Source organism: Acinonyx jubatus, chromosome E4 (assembly GCF_027475565.1).
Source record: "Acinonyx jubatus isolate Ajub_Pintada_27869175 chromosome E4, VMU_Ajub_asm_v1.0, whole genome shotgun sequence".
In the NCBI taxonomy this organism is placed as follows: Eukaryota; Metazoa; Chordata; class Mammalia; order Carnivora; family Felidae; genus Acinonyx; species Acinonyx jubatus.
The window spans coordinates 40,779,367-40,801,270 of NC_069395.1; the positions used below are offsets into that span (position 1 = coordinate 40,779,367).

The following is a 21,904-nucleotide window of genomic DNA, read 5'->3' on the forward strand; positions in this document are numbered from 1 at the left end:
AAGCCTTTGTACAGTGAAGGAAACCATCAACAAACAACAAGGCAACCTACTAAATGGGAGAAGATATTTGCAAATGATATATCCGATAAGGGGTTAATAACCAAAATATATAAAGAACTTCTACAACTCAACACCAAAAACCCAAACAACTCAGTTAGAAAATGGACAGGGGACCCAAATCGACATTTTTTTCCAAAGAAGACATTTAAATGACCGACATACACATGAAAAGATGTTCAATATCACTCATCAGGGAAATGCAAATCAAAATCTCAAGAAGATATTACCTCACACCTGTCAGAATGGCTAAAATAAAAAAGACAAAAAAAAAACAAATGTTGGTGAGGATGTGGAGAAAAAGGAACCCTGGGCACTGTTGATGGGAATGTAAATTGGGGCCACTGCTGTGGAAAACAATATGGAGGTTCCTTAAAAAAAATAAAAAATAGAATTACCATATGATCCAGTAATTCTGTTTCTGGGTATTTACCCAAAAAAAAACAAAAACACTAACTTGAAAAGGTATGTGCACCCCTATATTTACTGCAGCATTATTTACAGTAGCCAAGAGATGGCAGCAACCCAAGTGTCCACTGACTGATGAATAGATAAAGAAGATATGGTGTGCATACACAATGGAGTATTACTCAGCCCTAAAAAGAATGAGATCTTACTATTTGCAACAGTATGGATGGCCCTACAGGATATAATGCTAAGTGAAGAAATCAGAGAAAGACAAATACCATATCATTTCACTCATATGTGGAATTTAAGAAATAAAACAAATGAACAAAGGGAAGAAAACCCCGAATCAACCAAAAAGCACTCTTAACTATAGAGAACAAACCGATAGTCACCAGAGGGGAGGTGGGGGGCGGGGAGGATGGGTGAAATAGGTGAAGGGGATCAAGAGAACACTTGTCATGATGAGCTCTGAGTAACTACAGAATTGTTGAATCAAGTATTGTACAATTGAAACGAATAGAACACTGTGTGTTAACTATGCTGCATTTAAAATTAAAAAGAAAACTGCATCAGTGAGCACAGGCTTGTGGCATGGTAAATGAGGGGCAGAGCAGCAGGGGTGGGAGACGGGGTCTGAGCCGCAGGTAGCGCCTTTAGGCCGAGGTACAGATGTGGATTTCCTAAGTGGATGGGAAGTCACCGGAAGGTGTCAAGCAGGGAATGAGGCGCTGTGGTCCAGAGGACAGTCTGGGAAGAAGTCTAAAACTGCCTCTCTGCCTCTGTCCAGGGTGTTTGTGGACAGCAAGGCCATCGTAAACTAAGAATGCATAAAATAACATCCGGATGCTGATATGGTCACCTGAGAACATACGAACACTCCATATTTCATTTGGGCAATTCACACAACACGCTCTGAGAGCTTCCTGTGGGTGAGGCAAATTCTTGCAAGATATTCTTTCTTCTTTACATAAGTTTCTCCCCATTTCTGCACCCAAATGGCTTGAGCCAAGTTTATCTGGACGCCTGAAAATCCCTGGTACATTCATGACACATCTCGACATAGGTATTGTGACTTCCAGGTGTACTCAGACCTCAGCCTTCCCGACTATTTTTAAAAACAACGATTAGTTGAGCCCTACTGTCCCAGGCACTGTGTTAGACCCTCACATTCTCCCAGTGGATCCTTACACTTACACCTCCTCCTTGTGGTGGCCTTCTGCACCTTCTGCCTTGGTCCGCACAGCCCCATCTGACCTCTTTCCCAGATGGCAGTAGTCCTTTTTCTCTGGAAAACTCCTTTCTTACTCCAGACATGTAGTTCTGGTTGGGGCTGCCAATACTGTGCTCACCCCACTACCTATAGGAACGGATACACTGCCTGGGATGAGCCAGTGGTGATACCCCATCTCCCTGATCACAGGGATTGATCAGGGAATGAACACATAACCCAAGCCCGGCCAGAGTTTTTCTCCAGTATTTCTCAAACTAGGGTCAGGAGAGAAGTTTGGTCTTTTCCTCCTGACCTCAAAGATGAAAGCATATGACTACGGTTCTAGACTTTTGGAAGCAGCCAGGCTTAGAGACTAAAGCCAATGTGGAGACTAGAAGTGCAGAGAGAAAGATGGAACCATGGTTTCTCCAAGGCCAGATAGGCCTTTGCCCTATTCTCGAATTGGTCCCTCCTGGCAATCGATTCCCCTTTCCTGCTTTAGCCAGTTCAGTTAAGGATTTCATCCAGTGTAACCAAGAGTCTTCTGAAGGTGTTCTTTGTTCAGACAAATCCCAGAATCTCAGGCAGCCCCTGCAGCTGACCAGGAGTCTCAGATCTTGTTCCTGTTGAGTTCTGACATGCTTTTGAAATTCTCTTGCTTCCTTTATAGCTATCCCCACCACAATGGCTAGAGCTCACAGCCCTGGCTTCAGCTCATAGCACTGCTAAGATAGGCTGGAATTTTCAAAGACTTGAGTAAAATTCTGAGAGGTCACAGCAAGCAAATGAATAACATGAGGTAATAAATGCACAAAACAGACATGATTACAGAGCAGTCTGCAGCTAGCTTGCTTCAGGGCCTGCAGACCTATTCTATTGCATGAGCTATATCGAGATTGCTTCATTCTAACCCTCATGATGTGGCGAAAGGTTTTAGCAATCTAGCCTGGGATCCCTGCTTCCTGGTCTGATTACACATAGAGCGTTGCTTAAAACATTAGCTAATTTAAAAAATTAAAATGTGGCAAACCAAATTGACTTATAGATGCGATGCAATCCCAATAAAAATCCCAGCAGGTTTTTAAAAATTTTAGAATTGACAAGCTGATCCTAAAATTCCTATAGAAATGTAAAGAACTAGAATACCCAAAATAATTTTGGAAAAAAAAAAAGACACAAAATCAGAGGACTTCTCCTAATTAAAGAATTCCTCAAAAAGTTAAGCATATGTAAACAAATGTAAAAGCTAAAGCTATAAACCTTCTAGAAGAAATCCAGAAGAAAACATAAGAAAATCTTTGTGACTCTGAGGTAGGCAAAGACTTCTTAGGACATAAAAAGTACAAGCCTTAAGAGAAAAAAAAAAAACGATAAATTAGACTTCATGAAAATGAAAAACTTCTCAAGAGACACCATCAAGAAAATGAATAGGTGAGCTTTTGGCTGAGAGAAAATGTGTGTAAAGCATATATCTGCAAGGATTTGCATCTAGCAAATATATATATATATATATATACATATACAGAACACTTACGACTCAGTAATAAGTCAACTCAATCTTTAAAAAGGTCCACAACACTTCAACAGTTCATACACACAAAAAGATTTAAGAAGAACCACGAAAAGATGTCCAACCATTAGTTAGCAGAGAAATGCAAACTAAAACAAAATGGGATGCCACTACCCACCTACCAGAATAGCTACCATCAAAAAAATACGGATACCACCAAATATTGGCAAGGATGTGGTGCAAGCTGGACTCTCATACGTTGTTGGTGGGAATATAAAATGGCACAACCACTTTGAGAAAAGGTCCGGAAACTCCCAATACTACATACAGTAATCCGGCCCTCATTTCTGCAGGGGATTTGTTCCAAGATCCTCAGTGGATGCCAAAACCACTGTACTCTGTATAGGCTATGTTTTTCCTATGCATACACACCTATGATAAAGTTTAATTTAGAAATCAGGCACAGTAAGAGATGAACAACAATAATATTAAACAGAACAATTATAAGACTATACTATAATAAAAGTTATGTCTCTCTCTCTTCAAATCTCTTACTGCGCTGTACTACTCACCCTTCTTCCTGTGATGATATGAGGTGATAAAACGCCTACGTGATGAGCTGAAGGGAGGGGAATGACCTGGGCCTTGTGATGTAGCGTTAGGCTACCACTGACCTTCTGACCATCAGTCAGAAGGAGGATTGTCTGTTTCTGGTTCCTCTTGATTGCAGGTAACTGAAACCATGGAGAGGAAAACTGCGGATGGGGGCTGGTGGGACTACTGTGTAGACCAATCCTAGGACACAGAAATTCCTCTCCCCGTGTGGAGGTTTCTTGGGCTAAGAGGCTGAGTCTCCTCTGAGATCCACCAGCCGTGGGAGGGCATCTTCTCATCCATCTGGTCAGCTTACTAGAGAGGGCCTGTAGTTGGGAGACAGTTTTAATTCGAAGGTGAAGTACAAGGAATACTTTGTGGGCGTCTGAGCCACATTCTGCAATCAGCTTTATCCGTAAGAAAGCAGAGAAATTTGAATCTCTGCTTGTTCCTTACTCAAGAGGGGACCCAGCAGCATTACTCACGGACACAGACCCTCAGCCCCCACCCCACACCCCTTTGCTTGGCAGCGTGCTCGGCCCACAGTAAGCTCGCAATGATTGCCAACAGAGACATTATTACTATTAGCTTTCTGCTGAGATCTGTGTATCTTATGCCCTTCTGTGCAGCTCACCAGGGCTGCTTTCTCCAAGCCCCAAATTCCAGATGGGAAAATGTCTTTCTGCAGGGGGGTAATTGGCACCAGAAATGCCCTCACTCTGCTGGCGAGACCAGGCCTCTATGCCCAAGTGTGGCCTTACCTTTACACATTCAACAGCAAGTCGATCACATAAATTCTTTTTGTGGTTTTTTATGGGCCACCAAAATTCCCAAATTATTTTAGGGACCAAAATAGGGTGCCAACGGGGCACCTGGGTGGCTCGGCTGGTTGGGTGTCTGACTTCAGCTCAGGTCATGATCTCCCCATTTCATGGATTCGAGCCCCACGTCAGGGTCTGTGCTGACAACTCGGAGCCTGGAGCCTGCTTCAGATTCTGTGTCTCCCTCTCTCTCTCTCTCTCTCTCTCTCTCTGCCTCTACCACGCTGGTGCCCTGTCTCTCTCAAAAGTAAAAAAAAAAAAAAAAACAAAACAAACCAAAACATTAAAAAAATTAAAAACAACAAAAAAAAAAAACCAGGGTGCCAACTTTAAATTTTTCCATTAAGGATACATTTTTTTTTTTTTTTTTAGTTATCCATCCGCTATCATCATTTCATTTTATTTAAAAAAATTTTTTTAATGTTTTTATTTATTTTTGAGAGAGACAGAGCACAAGTGGGGGTGGGGGTGGACAGAGAGAGAGCGAGACACAGAATCCCAAGCAGGCTCCAGGTTCTGAGCTGTCAGCACAGAGCCCAATTGGGGCTTGAACTCATGAACCATGAGATCATGACCTGAGCCGAAGTCAGACACTTAATCCACTGAGCCCCCCAGGCACCCCTCATCATTTCATTAAAAAAAAATAAATTGTATCTTTTCGAGCAGTTTTAGGTTCACAGGAGAATTCAGCAGAACTTCCAGCGAGTTCTCACATACCCCCTGTCACCATGCATACCTCCCCCACCCCCACCAACATCCTGCTCCCGAGTGACACATGTGTTAAGACCTATGAAACTCCTAGGCATATCATTATCACCCTAAGTCTATGGATTGCTAGGGTTTGCTCTTGGTGTTGGGCATTCTGTGGTTTTTGACAAATGTAAAAGGACATGTATCTACCACTACAATATCTCACAGAATAGTTTTACTGCCCTAACAATACTCTGTGCTTGTCCATTCATCCCTTATTCATTTCATTAAAAAAAAAAAAAAAGCATTTAGGAAATTGAAAATTGGATAGGTATTTCAAAATAGAAATTTTTACCCCCTTGGACTGGTGAAACTAATCTGAGGTGCGGTGGAACCACAGCTGAATAAGAAAATCACAACAGTTGGGGGCGCCAGGGGGGCTCAGTCGGTTAAGCGTCTCTCGATTTCAGCTCAGGTCACGGTTTGTGAGATTGAGCCCTGCATCAGGCTCTGTGCTGGGTGTGGAGCCTGCTTGGGATTCTTTCTCCGTCTCTGTCTCTAAAAAAAGAAAAGGAAAGGAAAAGGAAAGAAAAAATACAATCACCACAGCATTCATAGACAAGAACTCCAAAACTCGAGTAGCCTCTGTACCCATTTTACAGATGAGGAAACTGAAGCTCAGAGAGGTGGAGGCAGTTGCCAAGGACTAAAAGCTAAGTATCTTCACTCCAAAGACCAGGTGCTCATCTGCCATACCCAGCGTCTTCTAAAAGAGCTTCCAAACTAGTAGCTTTGAGGTAGAAGGAAGGTGTCCCCACAGCCTCAGGTGACTGCTGTCTTCCAACCTGTGCCTGCTCTTCCCACCCCTCCCTCCATGTGCACATGCGTATTTGTGCTCTCTTCAGGTAAATTCTGCGAAGCCCTTTGTTATAAGCAAAGTTTAATTCTGCCCCTTCTCAGGACTAGTGTTATACTTTGTAGTTATTTGTATTTATCTATTATACGAGAACTACAGGACTCACCCTTAAGTCACAGCAGAAGATATTTTAAATTAGGACACCTACTCCAGAAACCTAAATTTCTCCCCAAATAAATCCCACAGTGTCAACAAGTTGGCAAAGTCTCCAGAAGCCTTGGAGGGGGAAGACTGGGCACTCAGGGTGTGGTCTTCTTGCTTTTGACCTCAGGCCTCATTTGACAACTTGCAGGTCCCCAAAATGTTTCATTCCTGACATTAGTCAGAGAGCCCAAACAAGGTCTTGAGTGTATAGACTTTTATCTTCATTCTACTTTAAATAGTTTCCTTCGTGGGGGGGGGGGGGGGGAGGGAAAGGCAGTGTGTGTGGAAAGGGTGGGGGTGCCTGTTCCTTCTGAATTGCCACCAAGTGACCTAGGGACTGGGGAAGCTCTACACGAACACTGGGTTTGGCCCCAGATATCCCATTCATACACGTCCCCGTCTCAATACTCCCACAGTCATGTTGGACAGCCCAACAAAAATGGAGTCTGCCATTACCGGGCTGTTGAGGAAGGTCATCAAAAAGACGTGACTGTCGACCGCCCCATGAGCTGGCCCCCGGGCACTCAGGTTCCTCATCCCCTCCCCTGTCCTTGGAATGTGGGCTCTCCTTCCTTTCCCGCTCCGAAGGGCTCCTCCAAGGACACAGTCTTGAGATAGCGATGTGGTGTGAAGAACACCAAAATGGTTTATGTGACTGAACCAGTTAGAGGCCTCTTAAGATGTGGCAGGGAGCGCAGGAATCCATTAGTCGTGCTGCCGCCCAAGACAAGCCTCACATGTAAGTTCCCTTTACTTAATAGAAATGCCAGCTGTCAACCTGGAGTGGCCTGCCTCTTGCTTCAGTCTCTCCCTGCCCTCCAAGTACAGGGTTTCAGATTACTCCAGGGAAACTCCAGGAGGGTTATGAACCCATACTTGCCGTGTGGTCTCAAGCGAATCCCTTCACTTTTCTGAGCCTCTGTCTTCTCTACAGATGAGAATAAGGCAGCCGGACCAAGTGTGAACAGTGTGAACGAGGAGCCCAGAAGGAACTGCTTAGCAGCCCTCTTCCAATGGCTCTCTCTCTCCAGTGGTCAGGTGGATGTCTGGCCCTCCCCTCCCGCCGAAAAGACTCACAGAAGGATGGTCAGGGATGTTTGTGTTTTCTATTCTCATTTCTAAGGCCTCAAAGACCCGCGTTTAGGGACCCTGTTCTAGGGTATTCTCTACTAGTAGTATTTTCTCTACTCTCCACCCTCTTCCAACCTGCCTTTTGTCTTGGAAATCAACCTCTACAGAAGATAGCCAGGGCCACCCCCCCCCCCCCTTCTAGCTTTGATTGGGTTTGGCCAATGGGAGGCACTGTTAGAGGACTAGAAGAGAAAGAGGTAGTAGAGGTGAGACTCTCTAGGTGCCTCACTGCTCTCCCCCACACTTCCCTGTGTTCCTGGCAGTGGTGGCATTTTGCAATTACAGCTGTGGTTGGGTGGCCCCTCTTCCTTGACCCCAGCTCCCACAGGTTTTCCTCACAAAGTTCCTTCACCTTATCTCCCCCAGTGGAGGGGCACTAAAAAGATTTCTTGCTGTTGTTAGTCACGAAGGACCTCACAGCTCGTCAGTTCCCTTCACCCACCTCTGTAGACAGTCCTTCCATTAATGAACCCTTCGAATGTGCTTTCTCTTTCCTGCCGTACCTGCCTGACACAGAATCTTATACCTCTCTCTCCGCTTTCAGAATTGGTATTCTAACCAGCCCTGGCTATTGAAAAGTTCATCTGTAAGACCAAGAGGCGAGTCTTGAAGGGACAAAGCAAAGGTCCCTGCTAGGCAGTTGCCTTCTAGCTAGCTGCACACACCCTTTTTCATGCTCGGTGCAAATGAGTGAGTGGGAAGTCATCTAATGGTCTGCTACCGGATGACATGTTTTACCAAACACAATCCTGTTGCTCACCATAATTATCTGTATTTGTATGTAAGCTGCATTCCTCTGACCATCTGTCTTATTTTGGTTGACAGACTCCCAAATTCCCTCTCTTTTATTCATGCATAATACATGAATGATTCACAAGTGGGAAAGTCAACAGGGCTCCTTCTACCTCAGTCTCCTCATCTGTATAAATGGGATAATAATACTATCAACCTCATAGAATTGGTGTGAGGATTAAATGAGTAACGTCCTTAAGTGTTTAGAACAGCAGGTGCAAAGTATTATCTAATACTATTATTATACTCTCTCATCTGGTTCCTTTGGCTCACTTTCCTACAGCTTGTATGTAGGAAGGGGCGCAGGGGACCTGGGTAGGAATTCCTAAGTCCCCCCACTTTCAGTGTTTCCCTCCTCTTTCCCCTCCCCCCTCCATACCCCACTCCTGACTAGATCTCCTTCTTTGCCATCTTTTTATCCCAGGAAGCTTCTGGAAGGTCAGCCAGGACAAGTTGATTCTTATGTTTTCTGCTTTCAATTCTAGACCAGTGGTTTTCAGACAGTGGTCCGGAGAGCCCCAGGGCTCCCAAGAAGCCCCACAGACCACAGAAAGTGGTTATCACTCTAGGTCACACCCTTTAGCTTGCTTTTTTGTCTGTTCAAGTTTCCTTTCAAGATTCTGTTTGAACACAGGCTTCCAAGACGTGAAAAAGTTGAAAATCCCTATTCTGAGATATTGAAGCCCTAGATATGACAGCTCTCACTCCTAACTTCTTTGACCCCATTGCCACGCAACTTTCTCTACTTCATTCAAATAGTTTGGGTTCTTTTCTATTTCTGATGCTCTGAAACAGATACGTGAACAAGCAAATCTTTGTGTATTCATCTGCGGTGTCTCTCACAGGTGCTCAGCATGTTCAGCAGACATTGTCTCCTTAATTCTCAGGCCTCTGGGGGAAGATAACTACAGCACTGTTTAACAATACACACACTTAAAGGCACTTGACTTTTACTGGCACCCAATCCAACCACTGGAATACTTCCAACCCCAGGAATCAAAAGACTATTAGGACTCTATCCTGATGACCCTGGGCCACAACTGGTCCTAATGGCTGCTCGGAGTGAGGGAAGTGGGGTAGCAAAAGCTGTTCAGGGACAGGCAGGCAGGGAGGAGCGCTCAGTATCTGGAATTGGCTGTGGGAGTTTGGGGAGGTACTAACACTCCCAGCGGTCAACATATAATTTCTTTATGCAGTTCAAGACTCTGGGCATTGAGACTATGAATACAGGAAAGGAGCAAAAGCCCTAACATCCAGATCTCTGCCTGGAATGCTTTTATCCCAGATTGCCGCAAGGTCCCTCTCATACTTCATTTGGCTCAAATGTTACCTCATTAAGACTGTCTTAAGACTGGGGCAAGAGGTGCCTGGGTGGCTCAGTTAAGCTTCCAACTTCAGCTCAGCTCATGATCTCACAGCTCGTGAGTTCAAGCCCTGCATAGGGCTCTCTACTGTCAGCGTGGAGCTGGCTTTGGATCCTCTGTCTCCCCCTCTCTCTGCCCCACTCTCACTGTCAAAAATAAGTAAACATAAAAAAAAAAAAAAAAAAAAAAAAAAGACTGGGACAAGAAAAGCCCCTACCTAGGTTCTGAGCTCTCTGGCCCACTTCTTTTTCTTTCTTTCTTTCTCTTTAAATGTTTATTTATTTTTCAGAGAGAGAGAGACAGAGACAGAGACAGAGCAAAAGCAGGGGAGGGGCAGAGAAAGAGACAGAAACACAGAATCTGAAGCAGGCTCCAGGCTCTGAGCTGTCAGCACAGAGCCTGATGCAGGGCTCAAACCCACAAGCCAGGAGATCATGACATGAGCTGAAGTCTGACACTCAACCAACTGAGCCACCCAGGCACCCCTCCCTGGCCTCTTCTAACCACACACCTTTCCACAGAGCAAGAAGTCCATGCGCCATGGGGATGTGCCCACCCAAAGCTTCTGCTCGTCACCCCTTCTTAGACAATATTGTGCGTACCTGAGACCCTAGAATTCTCTGTCCCAATAGCACAAGGCCAGCTTCTAGAGACTGTCTTGGCTTTTCCGTCCTTTGGAGGAGCCAAGGAACAGCTATTTGTAGGAGGTGTGGATGTGCAGACCCAGATATGATAGTGTGGGTACATGGCCCCTTGAAGTATGGGACAGAGCTGGAGTGGAAAGAGTAGGAGGAGGAAGAGTAGGAGGAAGATTGAGGTCCAGGGACCGGTTACCACCTAAGGCACCCCATTCTAGTGCACATCTTGGAGGAGTCCAAGAATTCTAAACTTAAATTTGGCCTTCCAGATTATGATGAAGGTATACTTGTCACAATGAAAGGATATGAATTTTACATACCAGTTTAACTTGGTTTGTATGTTTTCAGTACATACACATATGGTATGTGGGCCTCCATTTGTGCCATTGACCATGGCCCTGTAAATATTAGGGGTAGGCCCATCCCCGACCACGCTGTCTAAAATAAAATAGCACTTCCTCTGTCACTCTATTTCTACCCTAGTTCTTCATAGCATTTGTCACCATCACATCTACATTTACTTGTGTATCATCTCTCTATCCCTATCCTCACTAGAATGTAAGCCCATGACTGCAGAATCTCAGTTTTGTTTACTGTCTTATTCTTAGTACCTAGAGCAGTGTCTGGCACAAAGAAACCACTCAATAAATGTTAAATGAATAATGAGTCCAGTCCCAGATGGCTCACAGATGAGTGAGCTAGCCCACAAACACAAAGGAAAAAGATGATGTGTGACAACCCTCCCAGGAGCTCTCTCTCCCTGTAAAATAACTCAGTCTAGGGGCTACAAATGCGACCAGGGAAATAAATTAACCATTAACACCTTAGTACACACAGACACAAAATTAGTTAGAGCGTTACTTTTGAGAGGGACACTTGAGTACAGAGGGCTTCTAGTAGGCTGGGGAATTAGATGTGGGGGTCCACTGGAGGAGTCCCCTCATGACCTTACCAGGGTGGCCAGACCTGTGTGCTGAGGATACACTGATTCCACCGCAATGGCCACGCCAACCCAGCACAGCTTAGTGTGGAGACGGGGGCTTCTCATCCATGACTAGAAAGCCCTCAACTACGGTTTCCCTTGGATGGTCACAGACCTCAGGGGTGTGGGCATATCTCATCCTTGTAGGGTCATGATGATCACAGACTCAGAGACCTCCCTCTTCTCTCTCACCTGCTTCTAACTCATGTCTTATTGCGTGGAGGGATCCCCAGAACTTTCTTGGTACAGCGTAAATCGATCCAATCTATTCCAATTTACTCCTTTTCCGTTAGATACGAGGCTCGTGAGAAGCCAAATGACCTCCTCGAGTCCCCAACAGCGACCGGAACACCGGTCGGGGCCTCTGCAGGGCAAACGCCCCTCTCATGAAGGGCTGGAGTGGGGGGGCTCCAGGGCCGGGGTTGCGCTCCCCGCCCCCTGCCGCCAAACACTCTAGCGCTGACTCCGAGGCCTCGGCGGACCACGGGGCGGGGAAAGAGGCGGGGCCGGGCCGAGGGGGCGGGGCCCCGTGGCTCCTCCCCCCGACGGACGCCGGAGGAGCGGCGGAGCGGCGGGGCGCCGACTCGTCCGAAACTGGTGTGCAGTGGTGGGCGCCGCCTCGGAGGATGGGCTGGTGCGGCCGCCGCTCAGGGCCGCCGCCGTCGCTGCTACTGCTGCTGCTGCTGGCGGTGGCCGGCGCCGGCGCGGCCCCGCGCTCCGCGCTCTACTCGTCCTCCGACCCGCTGACGCTGCTGCAGGCGGATACGGTACGCGGCGCCGTGCTGGGCTCCCGCAGCGCCTGGGCCGTGGAGTTCTTCGCCTCCTGGTGCGGCCACTGCATCGCCTTCGCCCCGACGTGGAAGGCGCTGGCCAACGACGTCAAAGGTGAGAGGCGGGCCGGAGGGCCTCTCGCGCCATCCCCCACCCCGGCCGACCCCCTCCACCTGTCGGGCCGAGAGCCTCTCCCACCGCCCCATCGCCTCGCCCACCTCTCTCTCTCGGCCGCTTTGCACTTCTCCCCGGTTTCCAGCCCTCGACTCCATTTTTGGCTCCCGCGCCTCCTCTCTCCCCTTGGCAGGTGTGCCGAGCTTCTCTCCCCTCCCGGCGGCCTGGGCCCTCGCACCTGCTCTGCTTTTCTGCCCGTCTTCTACCGGCTTACTGCCCCCATCCCTGCGCCGGGGTCCTTTGTTCCTCCGATTGCTAGGCTGACACCTTACCGCCTCTTCTACAGTCGCCTGTGGCAGTCCCCTTCCTCTCGCCCAGGGACCGGTCTCACCTTCCTACGGAGTTCTTCCGCTGCTGTGGGATCGGTACTAAGGACAAAAGGAACTGACATTCCGTCTGCCGCCCCAACAACCCCTTGGCTAGTTGACCCAGCTGCTACTTAGACTTCTTTTTTTAGCTCTACTTTGGAGACAGCGTTTTCCTGCCTGGGTTCCAGGCCTCTCCTGAACTGCTGCCTCCAGTTAATTAGCTTCTGGGCCACATCCTTCTCTCTCTTCCCCTTGGCCATGAATCCTACCACACCTTTTTGCTTTAACCAAAGGAACCCAGAGGCCCCACTGAAGACAGCCTCTCCGTATATGTTTGGCCCTTGCTCCACGTTCTTGTTCTCTGGCCTGACCATATTTCCTTGATTCTAAGAATCCCTCAATTGTGATACACACCATTCATTTACTGACAGCCTGAGGGGTAGAGAGATAACAAGACCACTAAATGTACACAGATTTAAAGACGTGCTCTGTTGCAGAAATGGTAAATTTTTTAAAAACTTAAGACTAGAACTGAAAAAATATGGTCATAATAGTAATTAATATGTACTGAGTGCTTACTGTATGTCTGACACCTCCCTGGGTAAGTACATAACATGCACTATCTCGATTTCCTTTCCACAGTTTAAAGATCTCTGTGGGTTCACACGTCTGCCTCACCCAGGTAGTAGGTGTTTGGTGGGTGGGGTGGTAGTGATTGGCTTCTGATTTGCTGCCTCCGAATGGAGCTACTTCCTGATTGTGGTGCTAGGGCCCTCGCAGGGCCCCGGACTGGAAATGGTCACTGACTGAGGGCATCTTGGGGAATAGGCCTCTTTCTAGAAAGAGAACTGGAACCGTTGTTTCCTCGTTGTGCTGTTGGTATTTCTTGATAAACTCAGCCATTCGTGGCGGAACAGTGCATTTGTAGGTGTTGGTTTTCAAACCGAGGCCACCACTCACCTTGAGCAGCTTGTGTAGTGGCGACTGAAGTGGCGAGCTGGAAAGATGCATACACCTGTTAGCCATATGGTCCCAGAATGTTATTTTTGACAAAACCGATAAACTGTTTTACCTCCAGTGTACATGTGGACGCGTGTCTGCATGCCTCTCTGGTCCCATCACCGGAATGAGCCATTTCTCAGCAGCTCTTCACACTGTTTTGGTGATGTCAACACATCTGGTCAGGGCAGGAGGAAGGAAGAAGAATGTTGAACATGCAGCCGGAACACCTCAGGGGACATTGAGGGCCTGAAAATCATAAAAATCCCCAGATCAGTTTCCATCTTGAGGCCGTGAGAGGTCTTTAATGGCTGCAGATGAACCCAACCTAGAAGATTCTTCTATCTTAAGAACGTTGGAGGGAAGGGTTAGCTTCCAGCTGACTCATATGTTTGGCCTCTTGCGACCCAGGGTTTTCCAATGAATTGCATAGTCAGACACTGACCCAGCTTACTCCTGGATGAGGGTTGCCACTTCCAAAAGGGGTCTTTCCCTAGTGCACAGAGGGACAGCCTCCCCCTAAAAAACACCAATCATAACTTAATCTGAGGAAGGAAAATGAAAGCCTTGAAGTCTGAGGAGATGAATCAGTCAGTGGGAAGTGGGAAATTGAGGTGGGAACCAGAGGTCTCTCATGAGCCACGGGGATGGGTCAGCCCCCTTACCAAGATCCTGTGGGAGGATAGCAGTGGCCAAATCTGGTGTCAGCCTGCAGTGATAGAGAATGCCCCTACTCCAGTCCAAGGGGGAGGCGCTGCTGGGAAGCCAGGGCTATTCTCACATCACCTCTGTATTCCCGAGGTTCCTTGAGAAAATGGTTGTGGGCCAGCAGAAGGCTCAGACACCATCATGGGCCTGTGGGAGTGTGGCCCCTGCCTTCTGCCAATGGGATGAGTATCTGGGGTAGAAGCAGTGAGAGTGTGGAAGGCCATGGGGGGAGAGAAAAAATTTGCAACCCGGCCCAGCTGGCCTCAGGCATTTCATCTGACTGGCTCGGGCTCATTTGTTCAGTGACTTGTAGGATAGGTTCTCTGGGGCAGTCATTGCCACGGACTAGCACACTGGCTTCGAAAGATCTGGCTCATCCCTTTCTATTCAGGAGCAGCTCTTATTGTGTCACCATATGTTTGGGAAATTGATTGCATTCATTTTAAGTCTTCATTACTCTTCACTGGCTAATCAATGAGTAAATATTTGTTGAGTGACCTCTGTGTGCAAAGCATTGTTTACATTGCAGTTTGGGTTTGGGAAGTGAGCTACACACAGCAGGAGAATTGGCCACAGTAAGAAGCTGTGTTTGAAAAGGGACAAAGGAGTGGCTCAGCCATTTCTTGTAGGAATTGAGGGAAGGGGGAAGTCACAGGAGGCTAATCTGGTCACCAAAGGCCATCGTTTAAGCAGTTTACATACTTGCCTTATGCCAGGCACTTTGCTAAGGGCCACTATTACATATAATCTTTATGAGAAAATATTGGAGCAGTCTATTGTATTTTGTTTTTAACAGATTGAGTAACTTGCCCAAGATAGTACAGATGCTGGAGGAGGTTCGTGAGCCCATCTCTCTCTCTCTCGAGCCCAGGCAGGTGGAGAAGTGGGTGAAGGAGGGAGGGTACAGGTGGGAAAATGGCCTCTGCAAAGCCATGGAGATGACATTTATAAGGCATGGATGTTTGAGTGACGCTGAACAGCATTGGTTTGCCTCTTTTTTTTTTTCCCCCCATGGTGTAGACCACCTCTCTTACTTATACCCCTGTGATGCCTTAGTGCAGAGTCTGGCACAGGGTAGGAGCCTGCTGAACACTCATCCAGGCTGATGGCATGAGCCTCATGGGATTCCAAGTGAGAATGTAGTGATTGGGCCTTCTGCTGGTGCTGTGGCTCTTCTGGACTTAGACCTGGAGTGTCAGCCAGGTGTGAGGGCTAGGGTCTATCCCATGACCTCACTGCCCAGAAGTCTGCAACAAGGAGGCAGGGGTGTGGTGGAGACAGCATGGCACTGGCTAACTCCTTGTCAAGAGGACTCCTGGAGAGTTGGATAGGGGTCCAGTTCTGACCACTCGACTTGACTGGCTCTTGGTGGTTTGGGTGGGTCTGGCCTCTGCCTTAATAGTGGCTTGCTTAACACGCAAAGGACTAACGGCCATTTTTCTTGGCGAGAGTTTGCCATTAAGCGCTTGAACAGCTATTGGAGCTGGAAAGGAGAGGAGAGACCATGCACCCTGGCCCCCATTTGACCCGGGAGGCCCAGAAAGAAAACATGTGCAGCTCTTGGTGCTTTGGCCACTTATAGCCACAATCAAGACATGTGGCTCTGGGTCCATGCCCCTTCCTGGACTGGTGAGTAGGGGTGGGGATACTGCCTAGCAGTCCAGAAGGAGCCCATGACCCCCCTTACTATGGGTGTCTCTTCACTCACCACCTCAGAGACCATAGCTGTCCTAGTTATGCTTGTGTCCCCATCCTTCCCTTCTACATTTGCTCATTTACTCTGTTAATAGAGAAATTACTTCGCCAGGGCAGTAATTGCACTAGGAAACTTTTTTTCTCCCCAGGAGCGGGGCTGGTCTGATAACTGCTAATGTTAGGTGTTAGGCCTGCAGATTGCAGTGTTTAAGTCACCTGACACTTTAAAAAGCCTCCCTCGCCCAGTTCTCTTCCTCTTTGACAGGAGTGCACTTTACTTAAATGCAGCTTCGCATTACCAGTGGAGCACCCAGATAACAGCACCCTGTTCCTTGGACTGTTACTAGAATGATGAGTGTATCAAACCAGATCTTTATATGTCATTATGGCTCATTAAGGTGTTGACATTGATATTCCTGAGAGACCTTCCTTAGCTGACACTCTCGGCACCTGACTGGCCTCAGCCTACCCCTCCACTTCCCCCTGTGGCTGAAGAGGTGCGGGTTCCATTTCATGGGGGAAAGAGAATCAAGGTGTAAAGAGAAGGAGTCAAAGGCCTGCTCAGGAGCAAGGGGCTGAGAACTCCCAGGCATCACCTTTCCCCCCTGTCTCCACTAACACCCCCCTCCACCCCACTCCCTGGGTTTTCTGGTTGCCAAGCCAACAGAGCAGCTCTCTGTTCTGTCTTGGGCCCTCTTGAGACCAGAAGAGAAGCTCAAATCCTGGGTTCAGATCCCAGATCTACCATTGATTCATGTGTGCCTTGGGCACAGTTCTCTGATCTTTGTCTCACAGTGGTAGTTGCACATTAACTAGATAAATTAGGCACACAATGATCTCTTCATAAACTCTGTACATGTGATATCATCATCTAAGAGGAGAGTCTATGAGAGCGACTGAATGTTTGAGTTAAAGAATTTATGCTATTTGAAGACAGCATTGTGTTTACGTTCTCTCAAGGTTGTGATCAGAGCCAAGAGCAAAAACAGAAGGGTGATATCCTCACCCTGGTGAGGTGGAAAGGGAAGGGAAGTGGGTTTGAGTCGGGTAGCCTTTGGACAACTTGGAGGCCTCAGTTGCTTGCCTCATTTGTAAAGTGGGGGGAGTGATGCTCCCCTCCAGTGGCCGTGGTGGAGACAGGGTGTGTCGTAGGCGCTCACTGAGCACCAGCTTTCTGTTCTCTCCCCTCCCTGTGCCTTCAGTCTTCGGGTCCCAGGGGCAGTGGACACTGACTCTGGTCCAATGGATGGTGGCCTGTACTTTTGGAGAAGAGGGGAGCCGTTGAGGCCTTCAGTGCTTGGTCACCCTACCGGGTGACTTTGTGAGACCCCCGCCAGGGGCCCTCACCGGTGGAAGGACACGGAAGTGCTTCTCTTTCATGTTCTTGTCTAATTGGCCTACTCCTTTGGGAGTAGCCAAGTCTCCCCACACAAGATGAGCAGAGCCTGAGATGCAGAACAGAAGGCGCCAAGTCTTGAGTGTGCCAGACGGCCGCAGGAGGCGACCTGTGCTTCCCACTCTCCCTGGGACTCCCTTGGGCAAGGAAGGAGCCATAGGAGGGAGGCCTGAGGTGCTCTCGTCTGTGCTCCAGGACAAAACCCTGTACCTGGGCAGCTCTGCTCTCCTTCACAGGTGGCTGGCTTTAAGCTCACCCCCTGCCTGGGCCTGCTAGACTGAGGCAGAGAGCAGAGAGCAGTGGTTCCGGCCCTGGAGCCGCTGAGAGCCAGGGCTGATCCTGCAATGCCATGTAATGCTGTCAGTGCTCACTGAGGACAGTGGGGAAGCTGGGCAGTGAGGTTGCACACATGAAGAAGCACTTGGGGCGGACAGGCTTGTGACTGTCACAGAGACATGAGCAGGGCCCTGAGCTTATTGCTCACACAGGCCCCTGTCAGCTGACTGATAGGCTTCCACTCAATTTTTGCCCTTCTGGCGAAGCCTGTGCTTGGTCCCCGGGGCTGGTCTCCCGTGTGTCCAAATCCCGTTAGAGCTCTGCGCCATGTGGCAGGCACCAGTCCATCGCCACCTCACGGCTGTGTGGCCTCACGTGTGTGTGTATCTTGCCCTCCAGCCTCAGTGTAACGTGGAACCTTAGCAGGGGGACCCGACCTGGAACCAGAGCTCGGGGGGCCTGCCTGGTAGAGGAGTTTGTTTGCTGTTTCACAGATCCTGGGCTATGGCCCAGAATGGGGCCATTATTTTCTCTGCCGGTGAATTTGAGCGGAGGGGGGACTTGCAGCCTGGGGCCTGTTGAAAGAGCAGGGTGCCCAGGCAGCTTGGGAGCTGTTAACCTTTCCAAACTCTGGCCTCAGGCTTCTTTTCCTGCGGTTCCTGGACTCCAGGTGCCTTTCCCTCCCTCCCCTGGGTTTCCTGCCTCCCTGTCCAGCGGAGGAGCTGGTCCTCACCACCCCGTGTGCCGCCCATGCAAGCCAAGCTGGGCCGACAGCCAGGACCTCTGGCCGCAGAAGCCTTCACTCAGCGTCCACTGGGGAATTCTAAAGCTCCTGAGGCATGTTCTTCGCCCTTCTGGAATGGATGCTCTCTAGAGGGCAGCAGGGACAGAGGCAGTGCCAGGGCTTGGTCCCAGGGCGTTCAAGATCATCTCACATTTTTTGTCATCCCCCGCAGCCTCTGTGCCCCTCCCCCAGCGCAGAAAACGGAGGAACACAGATACCATTACAGGACAGTGTTGCCTGTGCTGTTTAACCATGTCCTAAGCACGGGCCAAGTGCAGGATAACCAGACTATTTCAGAGACCCCTCCTGGGGAAGGGGTGACCTTTTCTCATGAGAGCCTTAGGGGCAGATACTCTGGGCGTTGGTGAGGGTGGAATGTTGCACTTTGGGGGTAAGCAGGCGGAGGTCCCGGTCCCTCTTACTTCACCTGATTTCTTTGCTTCCCCTTGCAGACTGGAGGCCAGCACTGAATCTCGCCGCGCTGGACTGTGCTGAGGAGACCAACAGCGAAGTCTGCAGAGACTTCAACATCCCTGGCTTCCCGACCGTGAGGGTGCGTGACAGGGAGGGGAGAGAGGGCATGGCACTGGCAGTGCATGTTGCCCACTGCTGCCCCGTGCTGCCCTGGCATCTGAGCTCCTTGGTGGCCTCTGATGCCTCTGGCCTCGATCCGCTTAAGTCATGGCCTCTGGAGCACTGTTCCTGTGCTTGATGAGACACCTGTCGTAGAGGCGGAAAGGGATGTGAATCGGGAGGTTCGTTTCGTCTGGCCAGTTCTTCCCTTTATAAGGAGGGGAGGGGCCGATTTCAGCTGCTCTGATTTGAGGCTGTGAGGTAGTATCGCCTAGGCTGGTGAGAACCCTCAGCCCCAGGGATCCTCTTTCCAATTCCTCTCCCTCCCGACCTCCCAGACTTAGAGGTCTGATCCAACACTGTAAAACCCGATTCAGGCTCTGACCCACCCATGGGCAGGATCAGACTCAGGGGGCCTGATGATCCTCTAGAAAATACCAGCAAGCTTCATCCTCATCAGGCAAGTGCCTTGAGACAAGTAGCTCAGAAGTGACCTGCCCGGGTAGCCTCACCCCCTGGTCAAATGCTGATGCCTCAGGCAGCAGGGGTCCCCATCATGGGAGCCATCACACCCAGCACATGAGGGCTCTGTCACCCCAGCTCTGGCTGAAAGTAGTGTGAGCTCTCCAGTGAGGCCTTGCCTGGCAACCTGCCCACTGTGGGGCAGCAGCAGCTTAATTAACATCTGAACAACTCCAAGGCTCTCAAGTAGGAGGTTCTGGAAAGCCCAGAACAGCAAGGTTGTGCCGTTATACTTAGTGCCCAGGGCTCAGCCCCAGCTATAATCCAATTAGTTTGCTTCCAATTTAAAGAATCAGAATCTCTCTCCCTACCTCCAGCTATAAATAGTAAGCCTCCTTCTACCAGAATGGCATCTAGAAAAGCATTTCTTCTATAACCACTAAGAATAATCAGGAAAGGCCTCTGAAGGTTAAAATGCTAAGCATTGTCCTTAGAACAAGATATCTGAACACAAGGGCCTCAAGTTGCAGGCCGACCCACCAGCCATATCTCAGCCTAATGATTCCAAGAGAATTTGTCTGGAAAACAAGGCTCCGGACTCCAGCAAGAATGTCCAGCTTGACCTCCATGTGACCTTTCTGTTCCTCACACCCATTGGAACCCTGCTAGGTTCAGGGTTTCCACAGCCCCAGCGAGCTCCCTCCTACACTCTTGTTACCATTTGGGGTCAGGCCTAAACCCCAGGTGTAGCTGAAGCTAGGCCTGTCTGGGGAACAGCGTGGTGAGCCAACACCTCCTGCCATATCATTTAGAGGTGGCAGTAAAGAGATTGCCTATCAGTCATCCTTTCAAGTTAAAGACCTCCCTGGCAGGGCCACTGCTTTATCCTTGTCCTGAAATATGTAACTGAAAATACTCAGAATTACTGTACAGGGATCTCTGTTCCTTTTGCTGAGCCAGGGTAAGCAGCCCAGTGTGCAAAGCTGTGGGAACACCACCGTGGCTGGAAGAGTCCTCATTCACAGGCTGACACTTCTGTCAGTGAATACTGGCCACAGGGGTCCAGCCCCTGCTCAGCCCCTGGGAAGGGGATTGGCATCGGTGCCAGGGCCGTGTTAGGACGTCCTGGCAGGGTTCTCTGGGACCTGGCACCTGGGGCTTTGTGTTTCTGCCCGGGAGAGGCTGGGGCTCAGTTGGTGTGAGGGAGGCAGCTCAGGCAGTTGGGAGGTCCCCCATAGCTCCCAGCGCCTGGCCTGCCTGTGTCACGCAGCACACGCAGCCCAAATACCTCAAGAGATTAATCATCTCCTGCACCGCCCAGCTGGCTATGGGAGGGGAGCTGGGAGAGAAGGCCCCACGCTGGTCGTCTTGACCTTTCCCAGCCTTCACACGGGCAGTGCCTGGCTGGGCCTGGCAGTTCAGTTTCAGCAGGGAGAGACACTCAGTGTCCTGTCATCAGGACTCTGGCCCTGGGGCGGGGGGCAGGTGGTTCTAGCTTCCGATGGGTCTCTGCTCTAAGGCACTGGCTTTCAAACCTTTTTACTGTAACCTACAGTAAGATATATACATTTTCCAGTGACATCTAGAAGTTGATTTGTATGTGATCACTAAACCAAAAGTTTCATACAACAGTATTTATTCTTCCTAAATGCAGTGCATGCTACTATTTTTGTTCCATTTATTATTTTTTTTAACTCCTAGCTGTGATTCGCTAAACTGATGTTCCATCTTACTACTACGCTGCTCCAAAATTTTGGAAAATTCGAGATCTCCAGAAATTCTAGCCCATTCAGAGCCCACCAGACATCATGTCTGGACTCCCTAGAGAGCAGAGCAGAGGCTAGAGGTCAGCCTGGCTGCCAGCAGGCCAGAGAGATAGCCCTGATGCCCTGTCTGCTGCCCCCCCTGGGGCTGGACCTGTCCACACTCCTGCCTCTAGAGCCTGTGAGAACTCCTGTCACACAGGGCAAGGGAGAGTGTTGCTGGTGTGATGGAGGCAGACCCACACAAGAGTCTGGCCACCCCCAGTTACATGTATCATTGTCCCTTTCTTCTGCCTCCTACCCCTTTTGTCACCATTAGCAAACAGCTTCCACTAGCCCAGCCTGTGTAGCAAACATCTGGCCCTGCAGGGCCAGCTGGCTGTGTCAGGTGCCCGTCAGACTGGAGCTGGAGCCCATCTGGAAGAAAACAAAGGTGTGGGGGAGGGAGGGACTAGTTGGCAACAGGTTCTGGCTGGCACTTGGAGACCTAGAGGCTGGATCTAGTGGGGAGGGGCTCTGCCACGGGCCACAGTAGTGCTGTCAGGGGATATTCCATCAGGACCCCTTGTAGCCAGAAGCCCAGCTGGGGCAAGATTACAGAGAGCATTAGCATTGGGGTGGAAGAGGACAGAAGTCTCCCCTTTGCAAGATTCTGAGGAGATACTTCACGTGGGTTCAGATCCTGGTTCCACTGCTTACTATCTATGACTCAGAAAGTTGTTTAACCGTGCCTCAGCA

The 21,904-nt window shown here is 49.3% G+C and overlaps 1 protein-coding gene and 1 long non-coding RNA gene across 3 annotated transcripts in view; one reads left to right on the forward strand and one right to left on the reverse strand.

The window, feature by feature from the left end:
- Positions 1–3,228: 3,228 nt before the first annotated feature.
- Positions 3,229–12,924, reverse strand: LOC113603964 (uncharacterized). 2 transcript variants are annotated; one of them, XR_008292934.1, is made up of 3 exons: positions 12,534–12,924; positions 5,646–5,848; positions 3,229–4,105 (listed from the first exon to the last, which is right to left on the reverse strand). It is a non-coding gene; the product is annotated as an uncharacterized LOC113603964 (long non-coding RNA). The 2 variants fall into 2 exon arrangements; XR_003425780.2 differs by lacking the exon at positions 12,534–12,924 and adding an exon at positions 11,450–11,958.
- The window catches only part of QSOX1 (quiescin sulfhydryl oxidase 1), a 34,991-nt gene continuing 24,645 nt past the window's right edge, over positions 11,559–21,904 (forward strand). The window contains 3 exon segments of the mRNA XM_027074430.2: positions 11,559–11,660; positions 11,662–12,142; positions 18,821–18,921. Coding sequence (XP_026930231.2) covers positions 11,574–11,660; positions 11,662–12,142; positions 18,821–18,921 — 669 coding nt within the window. The 5' untranslated portion in view covers positions 11,559–11,573.